A 15,849-nucleotide genomic window follows, 5' to 3' on the forward strand; every position below is an offset into this window, starting at 1 on the left:
AAAAATGGACTCGACACGACTTTAACCCTTTCGCTTTGGGTTATTTAAATGCAATGTTAGATATCGGTGACAAATTTAACAAAAAGGCAAATTCTTAAAAAAATGCTGTAAATAATTATTAGGTATAATCTCGTTTGACGTTGTCTTAATATCAACTGAATAATTAGAGTCGTCAAGAAAACTTCGTCGGCAGGGGCGGACTGGCCATATAAGCCTATCGGTGCAATCACCGGTGAGCCGGTCGAGTAATGGGCCGGCCAGGGTTGACAAATTTTTTTTAATTTAAAACAAATATTTTGTGCATTATTGAAATGCACGTTTTGTGTATGATAATAAAATACGTAAAAAAGTGAAAATTTACCCCCCCCCCCCCAAATAGGGCCGCGTTCAGGTGAAATCACCGGACCAGTCCGAACTCGCCGTCCGCCCCTGTTCGTCGGGGATTCACCGCGGAGTGTGCCGGCAGTCGCAGGGAACGCCGGATGTTTTAAAACTCGCTAAACAACGCCGTTGTTCGCACCTAATTAGCCCAACTCAACTTCTGTAGTGTTTTACATGATTCAGTTGGTGTTAATTTGAAATAAGTGTCCGTCAATTAATCGTTGATTTAACAAATATATTTATATATATTGTATAGATATAATTGGTAAGTATTTGAGTTAATTTATATTTATTTTAATTTTAAAAGCATTTAACTTTCCAGAAACTTTTGTCAAGTGAAAAAAAAATATCGGTCATGTATTATATACATGTAAATAAATATGTTTCTCTGCGCATACGTTTATTCTGTCATATTGAATTAATTTTAACACATATTTTATTATATTTGTAGTATCCGCGCCTCCCATAAGGATAAATGTTTTGGTATGGGACCAAATGGCAAATGCTCTTCTATATGCAAGAAGTTTCAATCTGATTGGTCCATCCGTCTCGGAGTCAGAAGCAAGACAAAATGTTTCTGTTTAAAAAAAAAAACGGGTAAAGAATGACAAATCACAAAATGTTTCTTTTACGCGACCAACTGTAAGAAATATTCGACAAGATGCAAGAGGTTTCACTCCGATTCATCAAGCCATCTCAACGTAATTGGCAAGCATACTTGAAAATCACGGTTTTTTGGTAAAAAAGAAACGGGTAAAAAATGACAAATCCCAAAAAGTCTTGATGGCAGGATCACCGTGGGAACATGCTCTATAAGATGCAACAGATTCCATTCTGATTGGCCAAGCCATATCGGCGTGATCGGTGAACAGACAAAAAAAAAAATAATATATATATATATACACACATGTCGAATTGAGTAACCTCCTCCTTTTCGAAGTCGGTTAAAAACTGGAAAAAATCACACTATAAGAGAGAATTTGATAAAACCGTCAATTACAGCATTTCTTAAAATGGTTCTGGAAAAAGATGACAAAGGTGTAAAAGCTATGCCACTCAGTAACAATACTGTTAGCAGAAGAATAGACGAAATGAGTGAAGATATTGAAAAACTACTTGCTGAAAAGCTGAAAACAAAAAATTTCTTAATACAAATGGATGAATCAACTTTGAGAGACAATGGGGCAGTATTGATAACCTATGTAAGATATATTGATGAAGGGCATTTTCCTGAAGAAACGTTGTTCTGTAAAAGATTATAAAGCACCACTACCTCCAAAGATATATATAATAAGTTAAAAAACTACTTAGATGTCAATGATATACCAATGAAAAATATAATATCTTGTGCTGCAGATGGCGCCCCTAATATGATGGGCAAGAAACATGGCTGCTTAAAATTGATGAAAGATGCGAATCCAGAAATGATTATTGTACATTGTGTTATTCATAAGGAAAACTTGGTAGCTAAAAATATCTCGCCAGTTCTGAATGAAGTACTACATGCAGTAATAAAGTGTGTTAATGCTATTAAAGCTAGTGCCAAATGTGAGCGTCTTTGCAAGTTATTTTGTGAAGAACAAAATGAAGACCATGTGAGACTTATACTTCATACTGAAGTAAGATGGCTATCCAAAGGAAACTGCTTCAAAAGATTTATGCAACTGTTTGATACTCTTAGTGATTTTTTAAGCGACAAACCTGAAATGAAGTATCTGTTAACAATCGATGGTAAAGCATTTGTAAGTTGTTTAGCCGATATCTTTGAAAAACTAAATATATTAAATAAGCAACTTCAAGGACCAAATAAAACACTTGTCGATGCAAAAACAAAGATATTTGGTTGCATTACCAATATAGAGTTATATCAGAAACATATTAACAACAAAAACTTTGAACAGTTTCATTGGCTCCAAAAATGTGAAGTAACTGATACCGCTGTACTTGTTATTGTCAATCATTTGAATATTCTATCCGCTGATTTAAAAGAAAGATTTTCTGATTTAAAACAAATTGAGGGGGGGGGGGGGGTATTTACGTCAATGAATGTCTTTAGAAATACTTTAAAACACAATAAAATGAAAATGTACTCATATTTTCAAAGTTTTAAATTGACAAATTATGTGAAAGTCTGCGAGAGAGAAAGTATGGGTATTGATGATCTGAGAATGCTTTGCCTGGCCATGCCAAGCATTTGACTTCCAGGCCACGGACATCTAGGCAAATGTCTAAACAATCTCAGGTTGTAGTTGATACACTATTCAGCTTCTTCATTTCACCGCCAAAGTGCGGAGTCAGTTTGATGATGAGTCATCCAGTTTGCGGATGAGTTGTCATTAGGGTCTGAATGTCTGGACTGTTGAACACAGCATTTTAGCTGCGCATAGTTGGAAAGCACCGAATTTTTCATTGTGTTATATAGTGTCGCTTTTGCACTTTGCTGGAAAGCACCTCCATGTACTGGCAGCTCATTTCGATTTCACTTCTTTTTCTACTTTCTTGAATTCGTAATATCATGTCATGAATCTGTTAGAAACGGTATTTTTCGTATGATTTTCCCGTCGTCAACCCTTAGCCAATAGGAGCTAAGCAAAAGCCGAGTGTCGTTCGTCGACTCTCGGAATCATTCGGTTCGGCATGGTTCGTCGGCCATCGACCGTCGAGAGTCGAAACAGATGTCATCATTCATAACCTGCCAAGTGTCAACAATTTTTACATTATTGCATTATTAATTACATTTATATCAGCAAAATGTTTTCAATTTAGACTTTTTATGTACGGTTTAATAACAAATTGCAGCCAGTGTTGTAAAGTGTTGATCGATCATGATTACAAGGTAAGTTGTCAAAATCTGAATTGTCAGGTACCTTACAGAATAGATCCATACCACTAGTGTTTTCAATTTAGACTTTCTATGTAGAGCTTATAGAAATGGGGTCATTTTCTCCTTTCATCATTAACATTAAAATTTTTTGCAGCAAGAAAAAAAATTGCAGGTATATATAATTATTTATAAATTGAACGAAGTGTTTATAATTAATAAATTATATGAAATATATATATATTGCAACGTGATTTCCCGACACGGTCCGCGATCCGCGTCGGGAAGCGTGCAAAATGAGAGTTTTCCGACTTCTCACGCCTTTACGGGAAAACCCAAGCGCCAAGTATCAGGAGATACCGGCGTGAGAAGCCGAACGTCGCGAAAGTTACCACGGCTAGCGATCCGGATCGCGTAGAGCGGCGCGGATCGTCGGCGAGGAAAGGCAGTCTGAGAAAGCTGTCTTCACGGCAAGACGGAGTGGATTAACACAGCACTCGTTTAAAATAATATAGAATATACTGTACGCGAAAGATGTTACAAAATACGGTGTACACTGCCGAGCTGTCGTAGCGTCTAAGGTCACCGGGACGACCGGTAACCGACACGAGAACTACGTTTCGATAACACGTGCTGATTTCGTTCACGATAGCCCAAATTCCGTCGCGATTTGCACAAAAGCGACTTCGGAAACGATGTTCGGACAGTCTTAACGCGGTCGCGATGGGTTCGACCTCTTCGACGAGAACGTTAACCGGCATCGATCTAAACACGTGCGCGTTAGAATGGACTCGCGACTAGATGTTCGTTATTTCGTGCGATAACCTACGAAAAGGCGATTTCCCGCTAACAATGCTATTTCGCCCGACAGGGTGCTCAGCAGCCACCAGGTAATCCGACCAATTCACGATATCCTATCCATGAGCATGAGGTAAAGGAGGAAGCGCTTACCGTACCGTTCACCACGTGTGTCGCTGACGAAATAAGACGAGATACGCGAGCTCGTCGCACGCCTTGGCTCATGCGCTTCCCCCCAGCCTCACCTCAATGGTCGGCGGCACGCAGCACTCTATTGCGGCCAAATTCAAATCGCGTTATCGGCGCGCCCGTTATCGGCGGTCGTCCAGTCCCGTCCCTCGGCGACTTTGGTGGCGTGTCGGTGCTGGCATCCCTCGAAGACTCTTTAGCGGGCCGGGTCTCGGTGCACTCGAGAACCCGGCTGATTTCGATATCCTAAACGGCCTCCAGCCCCCTGAAAGTCGTATCGGAGTCAAGGGGCTGTTACCAAGAACCTCCAGCCTCTGTCCATTTGTGCTTCGTCTGGCCAGTCCGTGCAACCGGCGCCGAGTTGGACGGGATCGGTAGCCTCTAAGCCGCATCGCTCGGTGTTGCCGTCGTTAGCCCAACGCTATTGCCCTTCAAATACGCAAATTAGTCATAACCCTGGGTTACCCTGGTGGCGCTCGCGATCTTGGTCGGTCTCGTTCCCCGCGGAGAGTTCAGCTACTTTGTGAAGCGGCAATATGCCACGTCACAATATATATATATATATATATATATATATATATATATATGGGATCTTCTATTATATATATATATATATATATATATTCGTTTTTGTTATCCCCTTTCCCTTTATTTTACTCTATTCAATTAAAGAAACAAATAATAATTGAGACTCCTTATGTAGAGTTTACAGAAATATCAATTTTATTTTTATAAATTTAAAATAGATTCTATATAATAAATTATTTGTAAAAAGAAGTGAGATCCGATAAAAGACTTCAAAAAAGTAAAAAAATTACGCCAAGTACATGAAGAAGTGGAGTACTCAAGGAGTTATCATTGAAAAATAGAAGATCCCCATAAAAAAACACAAGAAAATAGAAAAAGATGTGAAATCGGAATAAGCTACCAGATGATTTGCCTAGATTTCCGCGGCCTGGAAGTCAAATGTTTGGCGTGTCCAGGCAAGGTCAAGGTGTCGATGAATAAGAATTATTTTAAAACGCAAAACAATGAAAGTGTACTCATAATATTGTCAGAGTTTTAAATTGACAAATTATCTGAAAGTCTGTGAGAGAGAAAGTATGGGTATTGATGATCTAAGAATGCCTTGCCTGGCCACGCCAGGCATTTGACTTCCAGGCCGCGGAAATCTAGGCAAACCATCTGACAGCTTATTTCGGTTTCACATTTTTTTCTATTTTCTCGTAGTTTTTTATTGGGATCTTCTATTTTTCAATGATAACTCATTGAGTCCTCCACTTTTTCATGTACTTGGCGTAATTTTTTTACTTTTTTGAAGTCTTTTATCGGATAAGAATAAGAATCAGAATCAGAATCAGAAGAAAAATCTACAATTCCTGACCGATTCATGACATGATATTACGATATCTCAGTTGGACATGGACCGATTTTATTGATTTTGGTTTTATTCGAAAGCTTACATGCGATTTACATTAGAAAAATGCTTTTAAATTTAGAAAATATTGCAGCCGTCATGTGATATTAATGAAAGAAGTTTCAGGTGACGTTGGAATCGCAGTTTTACAAGTAAAAGATACGTGGTAGCGTCAGCGCCAGTGCAGTGTACAGGGTGGCGGAAATTTGTTCATGTACTTAGCGTCGAGGCGCTAACGCGTCTCTAGATAAAAGACGTAACAAATAAAACTAAACTTTTTTCATGTTTTGTTTGTCACTTAAAGGGAATAAAGAATAAAAGGTAAATCGATAATAATCATGTGTGTCGTAAAAAAACGAATGCACAGTTTTCTTTAACCAGGATCGAAAATAATTATTTGAACTGAGAAGACAAGGAATACGTAAATTTTGTTTTCAAATAATGCATAAACGAATAGGCAATGTAACGGAAAATAAACGACAAGTGATCATAGTTCGTTATTGGAGTAAGGATTCGTAGCTTAGTAACGGCTGGCACTGTTGCTAATAATAGACAAGTCTCTTTAAAAAGTCCGAAGAAAAATTTACTTATGGAACGTTTGAGTCCGGAATTACGTGCGGAACCTTAAGAAATAATAAACCCCAAATGAATTAAATAAAACTCACCCTTTCGGAAGTCCTTTTCTTTCCTTTCCTTCCTTTTCGGAAACCTGTGTCACTAGGTCATTGCATTGGGGCTGGTCATCGGCCGACAAAATGGTTTTATCGTAGGTTAGCGCGCACTGCACACCTGCTGGTCGCAGGTATATGCCACCACCCGACATAAAGGGTTGCAACATCAAGTATAACCAAGTTATTGCTCTATCGAAGATGTATTCACTTCACTACACAACTACCAACACTAATCAAGTAACACGATCACTTAATTTATTTTTAATGGAACTTGACGTTCCTACGTTGTAAAGAATTGATACCCCCGAAAGAGCCCGATTGTTGTTAATGGATCAGGTGCTTCACGTAGCGTCCGCCTCTTCTGCCGACTCCACCGGTTGGCAGTAGACTTCATTCTAAAATGATTGTTGCAGAAAAGACACAAAACGTAAGTAAAAACACAATACCTATTACGCCTCGTACTGACGAGAGCATGTTTCGACGCACGAACGGACTCAACAGTCTCGATTAGGGATAGCACCTGCTCCATTAACAACAATCGGGCCTTTTTGGGGGCATCAATTCTTTACAACGTAGAAACGGCAAGTTCCATTACAAAAAAATTAAGTGATCGTGTTACTTCATTAATGTTGGTAGTCGTGCAGTGAAGTGAATACATCTTCGATAGAGCAATAACTTGGATACACTTGATGTTGCAACCCTTTATGTCGGGTGGTGGCATATACCTGCGACCAGCAGGTGTGCAGTGCGCGCTAACCTACGATAAAACCATTTCGTCGACCGATGACCAGCTCCAATGCAATAACCTAGTGAAACAGGTTTCCGAAAAGGAAAGAAAGGAAAGAAAAGGACTTCCGAAAGGATGAGTTTTATTTAATTCATTTGAAGTTTATTATTTCTTAAGGGTGCGCAGGAGCCAGAGCCAAACTCCAAATTGCCTTTAATGGCAGTTTGCGGAAAAAGTAGAAAACTCGGCCTTTTGGAATCTCGACCTTAAAACTTTATAAACAATAAAAGTACGTTTTTTTTTCTTATAGAAGAAATTTGTTTACATATATGTTTTCCAACATCAGGCCTTGGAGTCGCATCCGCCAAAGTGTAACGAATATATTAAAACCAGAATTATTAAAAAATATTGCTTCTTTGCTTCAATATCCTTGAAAAAAATCATGCTAGCCTAATCGCCCTGTCCTCGTCTCTCCTGCAATTGTTGTATCGCCCTCTCTGTCCTTGTCCCGGAGTTTCCTACTTTTTCCGCAACTGTCGCTGAAGTCAACTCGGAGTTGGGCTCTGGCTCCTGCGCACCCTTAAGGTTCCGCACGGAATTTCGGGCTCGAAGGTTCCGTAAGTAAATTTTTCTTCAGACTTTCCAAGGGGATAGACACGGCACGTGACCACTCCGATTTGGCTGGTGGGTATTACAGCAGATTTTTCTGCATGGAAATGGTAATACCCATACTCTTAGCGAGCGAAAGTGAGATACATATACTCTTCCCGATTCGTTTCGACCTCTCTTTCTCTCCTCTACTGCCTGTCCCTTTCTACATTGGCGCTCGGTGTGTTATATAAACAAAATCGACACCTCGGTTGGGTATACATTGTAAGTACGTATAACCAAATATTCAAGTCCGACCATCTTCGAATCCGTCCACAGTTTCGGAGCGTAGACGAAGTAGAAAAAGACAATTTGATGAAGAAGAAAAAGAGACTGATCAGGAATGTTTTTTAGGTGTCTGATACCGATTGTTTTGATTTTTGGATATGTTTTAAAGGGCCGAAAAATAAGATATAAAATAAGATAGATTCAGAAAAAATGTATTTTCTTCTTTGTTATTATATAAACTGTGATTACTTTTAAAATAATGTTATAAACAAATTATTTTTTTTTGCAAAATTTAGGATCAGATTTTATATGGATAGAAAACCATGAAATTTTTTCTTAAAAAGTTTCCGTCTAGAAGGTCGTTTCACCCCCTAAATATGAAACAAACGAAAATACAAAAATACGTATATTTTACTTTTTGCTCCTTTAAAACATATCCAAAAATCAAAACAATCTGAGACGGATACCTAAAAAAAACATTCCTTGTGAGAGTCGAGGTGATCGTAAACAATTTAATTGCCTACTAATCTGTGAGACAATAATGTGACAAACTAACTTTTTTATTGTTAATTTCTTTTTTAATACAAATTTCATTAACATATTGGTGAGCTTTTCCTGATTAAAATGAGACCAAACCACGATATTGTTATGACAATTGGTTATAATACTAGACTTGTAAATGTTCTTCTTTTGCCGCTGTCTGTTCCTATGCTCTGTCGACGTCGGCAAATGTAAGAATATTTCTGCTTCGGTAAAATGGCAACAGTGCAGCGTAGGGAAAGGATAGACGCTGTTATGCTAGAATGACAACGACGCAATGTATCGATATTCACGTTAGCAGTCGTCCTCAGTAAGCGCCATCTCATACCGATTTCCTGAACTAAATTTGGTACGTGAGTTGCTCTGCATTATCGTCAAAATGGCGGAACTCGTCTTTGGGAATAATTTCAGGACTTTTCGTTTTTCGTCCTTAAATGAGAATATTTCAGGCTGAGTGAGGGCTCATTCGAAAGAGGAATACACACGAGGAGTATACGCGCGCTCTGATTGGTCGGGGTTTTCCGTTAATATCTCCTTAATGAAGCCTTGGATAACATTTTCGCTAATGAAAAAGTAGTTACAAATCAACCGAACCACCCTTTTCAAGGACCTCCAACGTTTTTGGGACACCCTGTATAGCCGTCATTGCGATCCAATATTACTCTGTGTTTGACGACTATCCCTGTTTTTACGGCGTAACAATAATCCCGATCGGAGTAAAGTAGTTGAGTGTCGCGATTTCAGCTGTACCGTGAACTATCGGGCCGAAATTTGCTTTATTATATGGACGTTTCTCTAGCTAACATTTGGAGGTCAGTTTTGCGAGAGGAAGTAAACCATGCTCGTCGACAAGCACAGACCGCTTGCAAAATGATTTAATATATAACCACCTATAAAAAAACTTCAAATCGGTAAAAAAAATTACGCTAAGTACATGAAAAAGTGGAGGACTTAAAGAGTAATCATAGAAAAATAGAAAATCCCCCTAAAAAATTCAAGAAAGTAGAAAAAGAAGTGAAATCGAAATGAGCTGCCAGTACATGAAGGCAAACAAAAGTGCAAAGGCGACACTGTATAACACAATGAAAAATTCGGTGCTTTCCAAGTATGCGCAGCTAAAATGCTGTGTTCAACAGTGCAGACGTTCGGACCCTAATGACAACTGATGTTAACTGACTGCTCCACACTTTAGCGGTGACATGAAGAAGCTAAACAGCGTATCATCCACAAACTGAGGCTGTTTAAAAATTTGCCTTGATGTCCGCGGCCTGGCTTATTTTTATTTTAAGCTCTACATTAATTTGCAAATAAAATAAAGTTTGTATGTGTTATTTACAAATAAAATTAATGTCATATGAATTTCAACAGCACACAGAACGCATGGCAGAATGTCTTGTTGTAACAAACTTAAATGTTAAAAATGAAGTATGAAATGGAAAAGGAGGTCTACACTATTTCTAACCCACAATTTATTTTATTATAATACCAGTTTCAGTCTTTTATGCTTCCAAAATACAGACAACGCATCGCAAAATGTCTTGTTGCTAGAAATTGAAATGTTAAACATGAAATGAGAAATAAAGAAAGAGATCCACTATGTGTAATGCACAATTTATCGTATTAGAATAAAATTCACAAGTATGCACAACGCGTGGCAGAAAATCTTGTTGCACAAATTTAAATGTTAATAAATAAAGTGGGAAAATGTACAAAGAGATCCACTATTGGTAACGCACAATTTATTGTATTATAATTCCAGTTTCAGTCCTTTAAGTTTTCAAAAGTACGCACAATGCATGTCAGAAAGTCTTGTTGCAAGAAACCAAATGTCACAAATGCAAACTGACAGTTACAAGTTAGAAATGAACGAGCGGCATGAGTGACAGCCATATTACAATTCCAACCGACGAGCCTTGCCGACTGATTCCGAAAGTCGACGAATCGACGAATGGTCTTAGCTCCTATTGGCTAAGTGTTGACAAAAAGAATAAGAATAAGAATCAGAAGAAAAATCTACAATTTCTGACTGATTCATGGCATGATATTACGATATCTCAGTTGTACATAGACCGATTTTATTGATTTTGGTTTTATTAGAAAGCTTATATGCGATTTACATTAGAAAAATGCCTTTGGATTTAGAAAATACAGCAGGCGTGACGAGATATTAATGACAGAAGTTTCGGGTTAGGTTGGAATCGCAGTTTTACGAGTAAAAGATACGTGGTAGCGCCAGCGCCAGTATACACGGTGGCGTATAATTTTTCAAGTACTTGGCGTCGAGACGCTACCGCGTCTCTAGATAAAGCTACGTAGGCAATTACTCGTCATACAGCGACTTCGGAAAAATTGTTTTATTATCATCCACGTCAGCGGCCTGCGTTTGCTGAAATCTGGACAGCAACCTACATCCCTAACGGTCTTCGTCTTGGCCTCGCATAAGTTAACACTCAGAAATCATTGCAACCAATCAGCAAATCCATATTCCCGCTTTCGAAAAACAACCCCACTTCCAAACGTACTTTCTTGCATTTCAAGCTGCTAGCAAAATTCAGATCCGCAAAACATGTCTATCAAAAGCCACGTTAAACCCTTCGTCTTCGATCTGTTAAACCTTGCACCCTTAAAATGCATTAAAGTAGTGTTAATCTCACGTCCCGTGTTTTTTACTATCCACACCTTCAATATTCACTCGCAGTTAAGTCGGTGTATGAAATGAGCATCACATGAAAGTTTCTTTCATAACTGTAAACATCATTGCTCACGCATCAATAGCTGTTATAGCTTAATTCTCACGACACACATGGGTGCGCGCTCTGAAAAGAGGAAGCCACAGCCGACTGATTAAAACAATTCATTGTTTCCATATTACGTTTAAAAAGTGTTTATAATCATGGGAACTGTAATTTTTTAATGTTAATTAAGACTTTTTGTCATCGTTTGAATTTAATTTTTCTTACATATGGGGACATCTATAGACTCGAATAAACTGGTAAGGAGTTGCGATATTCTTTAACATTTTACCGGCCGCACTACTACGCAGTAACGGTAACATCATACACATGTTGTGTGAGCCGTTGTTAAAGTGTTAATATTGTGGTGTCGAAAGTCCGTCGTCGATAACGACACCATGTCGAGTGGTTTCGGCGTCGCGGTACGCCGTCGAGGAACTATTTAGCTTTAGATTATAAGATACAGCATAGACTGTTTAGCTTTTAACCCGTTTAGTGCCGGACGATGATATATCGTCGTTCGCTACACTTGCTAAAAGTGCCAGCAACGTTATATCGTTGTGTATGCGATGACGCCCTATTGTTCGCATTGCGAGAAAGCTCTATCTCAAAATAAATTTATAAAACGTTATAAACGGTCTAATTTTATTGCAAAAGAATTTTAAAAAATTGGTTTTTGGTTAACTTTTTTTATTCTTTATGCTGGTTGGTACCAAGGCTTTGTATACACTGGAGCGACACTAGAAACTCCACACAGTATGGTTTCTTGAGACCGTAATCGCAATAATTATGATAGTTATCAAACACGGCGAGACTAAAATCAGTCTTTAAGTCTTTCGTTGACCTTTCTAAAAAATTGTTTACAGCGACGTTATATCAGCTACACGATCCACTTGTTCTGTAATAGATCTGCCTGACACTTGTCGTGCATCACGGAGATATCCTTTCGTTCGCAGAACCTATATTGGTTATTTTATTAAAAATGATTGAAAATATAATACTTATACTTCATACTACGTGACATATATAAAACTGTGATCAAACGATGGTTATTGTTATGTGTGTGACGGGCTTGATCGTCACAGGAGGCAGGAAAGGCAATTTCAAATTAACACGAAAAACTTAGGCGTTGGTTCGTTTATTATAACCGCTTTATTCGGTGGCAACTGAACTGTCTTTTCGTCTTTTCGTCTAAAAGTGGGAACCGTTAGGTGCGGCGTTAGTGGTGGGGCATAAAGGTGGTTTCACATCCCCCCCTCTAGATTAAAATTTTCTCCTGAAAATTGTACCCTGTTTTTTTTGTTTTTTTTTTTACACGCATTTTTTGACAATTAATACATATTCTGAGAGTTTTTGGAACACATCTGCGTATTATTGAAAGTAGTCCACATTTATTTAAAAGCCATAGAACAATGAGAGTTAGCGCTCCGTATCCTGCAAAAGTTAATATATTAAAGCCTGTTTCCTTCCAACTTTTGATTCCTCTATTCGATTTTATCTGATCTATTACCGAGTCGATATTGTCAAGCGTGGTTCCGTAATCTCTGAACATGTTTACATCATTTAGTTTTTTAGGGATTTCTTTTGTGCCTAAGTATATTGCATCGTGTTCGTCGACCGTGTAATTAAGTATAATTGGTTTGCTTATCAAAGAATAGTTGCGCATATCTGCATCTGATTTCGGCAAAACAGTCGTATCGTCGGTGTTTAAGGGGATAGACACGGGCAATGCAGCACTCTGTAAGCCGACAAAATCTGGCCCGAAATATGGGTTAGGTTTGCCCACAGATTTTGTCCTTATATGAGCATATTTTGGGCTCAATGGGTGCTCATTCAAAAGAGGAAGGTCCACGGAATGGCGCTCTGGTCGTGGTTGAACGATATTGTGTCGATATTTAATAATATGAGCGTCCAAAGTCGAGCAAAAATCGAGCAAAATACATCCGCAGAATAGTTGTATTTTTAGGTTACTAAAAGGATTTTGTGACTCGAACGACGACCAGAGCGCCATTCCTTGGACCTTCCTCTTTCGAATGAGCCCTCATTGAGCCAAAAATATGCTCATATAAGGACAAAATCTGTGGGCAAAGCATTGCATTCCCAAAAACGAGATTTCGCCATTTTGACGATAATACAGAGCAAGTGACGTCACAAGTTTAGTTCAGACAATCGATAGGAGATGGCGCTTACTGAGGACGACTGCTAACGTGATGTCGATACAATTGCGGTGTTGCCGTTCTCACAACAGCGTCTCTCTACACTGTTGCCATTTCACTGAGGTCGAAATCGCGCTTAGCATCCCGATCCCGTATCCTTACATTTGCCAGCGTCAACTCTCAGTCTCTCTTCCTTCTTCATCGTACTGTTTCTTTCTACTTTCGTCGTCGCTTCGAAACTCTAGCTTTGCGCTGGACTCGGTTCGATCCCGGTAGGAGTCACTTATTTTTTTTTTTTTTTTACTTTTTCTTCCGTTTGTATGATGTTTTGTTATGGAAACTACCTTTTTATATGTTAAGATTATTTTTAAACAATTTTGTGCAATTTTTATGCTTTTTATCGCTTCGAAAAAGAAGTCAGGATGTGAAAGGAGTTTCTACAAGCTTTTATAAAAACTTACGTCCTTATACTTTGTAAATAACAATTTAATTATATTAAATAAACATTGCACAACTTCTTTCTTCTTTCTTTTTCCTTTTCTTTCTTTCTTTTTTTCTTCCTTCTTTTTTTTGACTCCTTTTTCAATGCGATAAAAAACATAAAAATTGCACAATATTGTATAAAAATAATCTTAATATATAAAAATGTAGTTTCCATAACAAAACATGGTACAAACGGAAGAAAAAGTAAAAAAAAAAAAAAAAATAAGTGACTCCTACCGGGATCGAACCGCTTCCACCGCAAAAGGTCGTCTTCGCAAAATGGTACTCTATCGACTGTCCCACGCTGCTTCTATAATACCTCTGACTCTTATACGGTTGACACTCGTCAATCGAGATTTAGCTATTTTTAAAAATTTATTTCTCGAAAACGAAAGAGAGTCGCACCTTCTCACTTTCAGAGATTGTCCTACATACCCTTCTTTACATATGAAAAAAATTTTATTAAATAATTCAGGGGACACTAGGCGATGTCTCCTTGTAAGCTATGTGAATATCCATTTCCTCAGTGGCACCTGACTTAAAAAATTAACTTTTTTTACGGAAAATGATAATATTTCGTTTGTAGTTTCATCAATTGATAAATGAAAAGAAATTGTAACAACCTAATACTAAAATCGAAACTAAACACTATCATTTTCCGTAAAAAAAGTTCATTTTTTGGCATTTGGGTGTCAGGTTCACATACCCTAGTAGCACAAAATATTGAATACATATTCATCCAATAAAAGAGATTGAATCTCATTTTAATATTTAAATATACATATGATGTTTATTCTAGATTTAGAAAAAAATATTTTTTTTTAAGTATAAAATAAATATCTATTCAATATTTAGAATGGAATATTTTTTCCCGAATATAAAATATATATTAATCTGATATTCAAATTCCCACCGAGGTAAAAAAAATTAAAATAACTTGTTTTAAATAAATCCAATCACAATAAATAAGGTATCACAATAAATAAAGTAATAAAAGTAAAATCTACGAATAAATGAAACACAATATAAAATTTGATTTAATTTTTGTTTGAATCTCTTAATTTTCAAGATTTATTCAACATTGCCCGAATATTCAATACGCATCTTCTAAACATAAATTTCACATTATCCGAATATTTTTTAAACGCTTCTTTTAAAATCTTTATGGGAAATAGGAAATAGGAAATATTAATAATGGATTTTCCAGGATATGTAGGTATCAGTTTTTATAATCAATTAGTATCAACTCAAAAAGTAATTTGTATTAAACTTCTTTATTTTTATAAATGAAATCAGGGTGTACAGGGTGTATAAAAATTATTGGTCACCACTTTCAGGGGTTATTGTACACATCTGGATCGGTGGACATTTACAAAAAAAACCGTCCTCAAAATCCATTATGACCTCGAAATTTAAGGTCAAAGTGTTTTTTAATTTTAAAAAATTCTACTCGAAGAGTAGGTAAAAAGCTTCAAAGGAGCCACATGCCGGAGACGAACGGTTGTCGCGTAAAAAATTGTTAAAGTTTTCCAAATTCTCAATAGCGCGAAATAACTCACGAGGCGCCGCAGCGGCGCCGAGGGTACCCCAACCTAGCTCCTATTTGGATATGTACGCGCGATGGTGAAGTGTGACCGTACTACACAAATGTAATACGCAGCGCGGAACAGAATACTACTACTTCCTACGCTGAGCATTCGAAATCACTCAAGGAAGAAATATACAATATATGTTGTTCAGAAGAAACTATACTGTATGGCAACAACGAGCAGCTCCATCTAGTTTTCCTCCGCTGCCGCATATACAGGGTGTCCCAAAACTCGGGGAGGAGCCGGAAATGGAGGGTAGCTGAGACGATTCTGAACAACAATTTCCTTTGCAAAAATGTCTGATGGGGCTTCGTTAAGGAGATATTAAGAGAAAACCCCGACCAATCAGAGCGCGCGTAGACCGTTCGAGCGGCCGCGGTAGCGAAGGCTACGCGCTAGGCGGCAGCATCAATGTCCTTCGATGTACGCGAACAAGTGACTCGACGTGCATCGAAGGACATTGACGCTG

General features: G+C 37.9%; 1 protein-coding gene across 2 annotated transcripts in view; it reads right to left on the reverse strand.

The window, feature by feature from the left end:
• Positions 1-15,849, reverse strand: part of LOC128875534 (dnaJ homolog subfamily C member 5) — a 132,792-nt gene that overhangs the window by 33,607 nt on the left and 83,336 nt on the right. The window contains exon 6 of one of the 2 annotated variants that reach the window (XM_054121176.1): positions 2,973-3,073. The exons of the other annotated variant lie outside the window; for it this stretch is intronic. Coding sequence (XP_053977151.1) covers positions 3,005-3,073 — 69 coding nt within the window. The 3' untranslated portion in view covers positions 2,973-3,004. Of the gene's footprint in view, positions 1-2,972; positions 3,074-15,849 lie in introns of those variants that run through there. 2 annotated transcript variants of the gene reach the window in all.

The sequence above is a fragment of the Hylaeus volcanicus genome, chromosome 4 (assembly GCF_026283585.1).
Source record: "Hylaeus volcanicus isolate JK05 chromosome 4, UHH_iyHylVolc1.0_haploid, whole genome shotgun sequence".
In the NCBI taxonomy this organism is placed as follows: domain Eukaryota; kingdom Metazoa; phylum Arthropoda; class Insecta; order Hymenoptera; family Colletidae; genus Hylaeus; species Hylaeus volcanicus.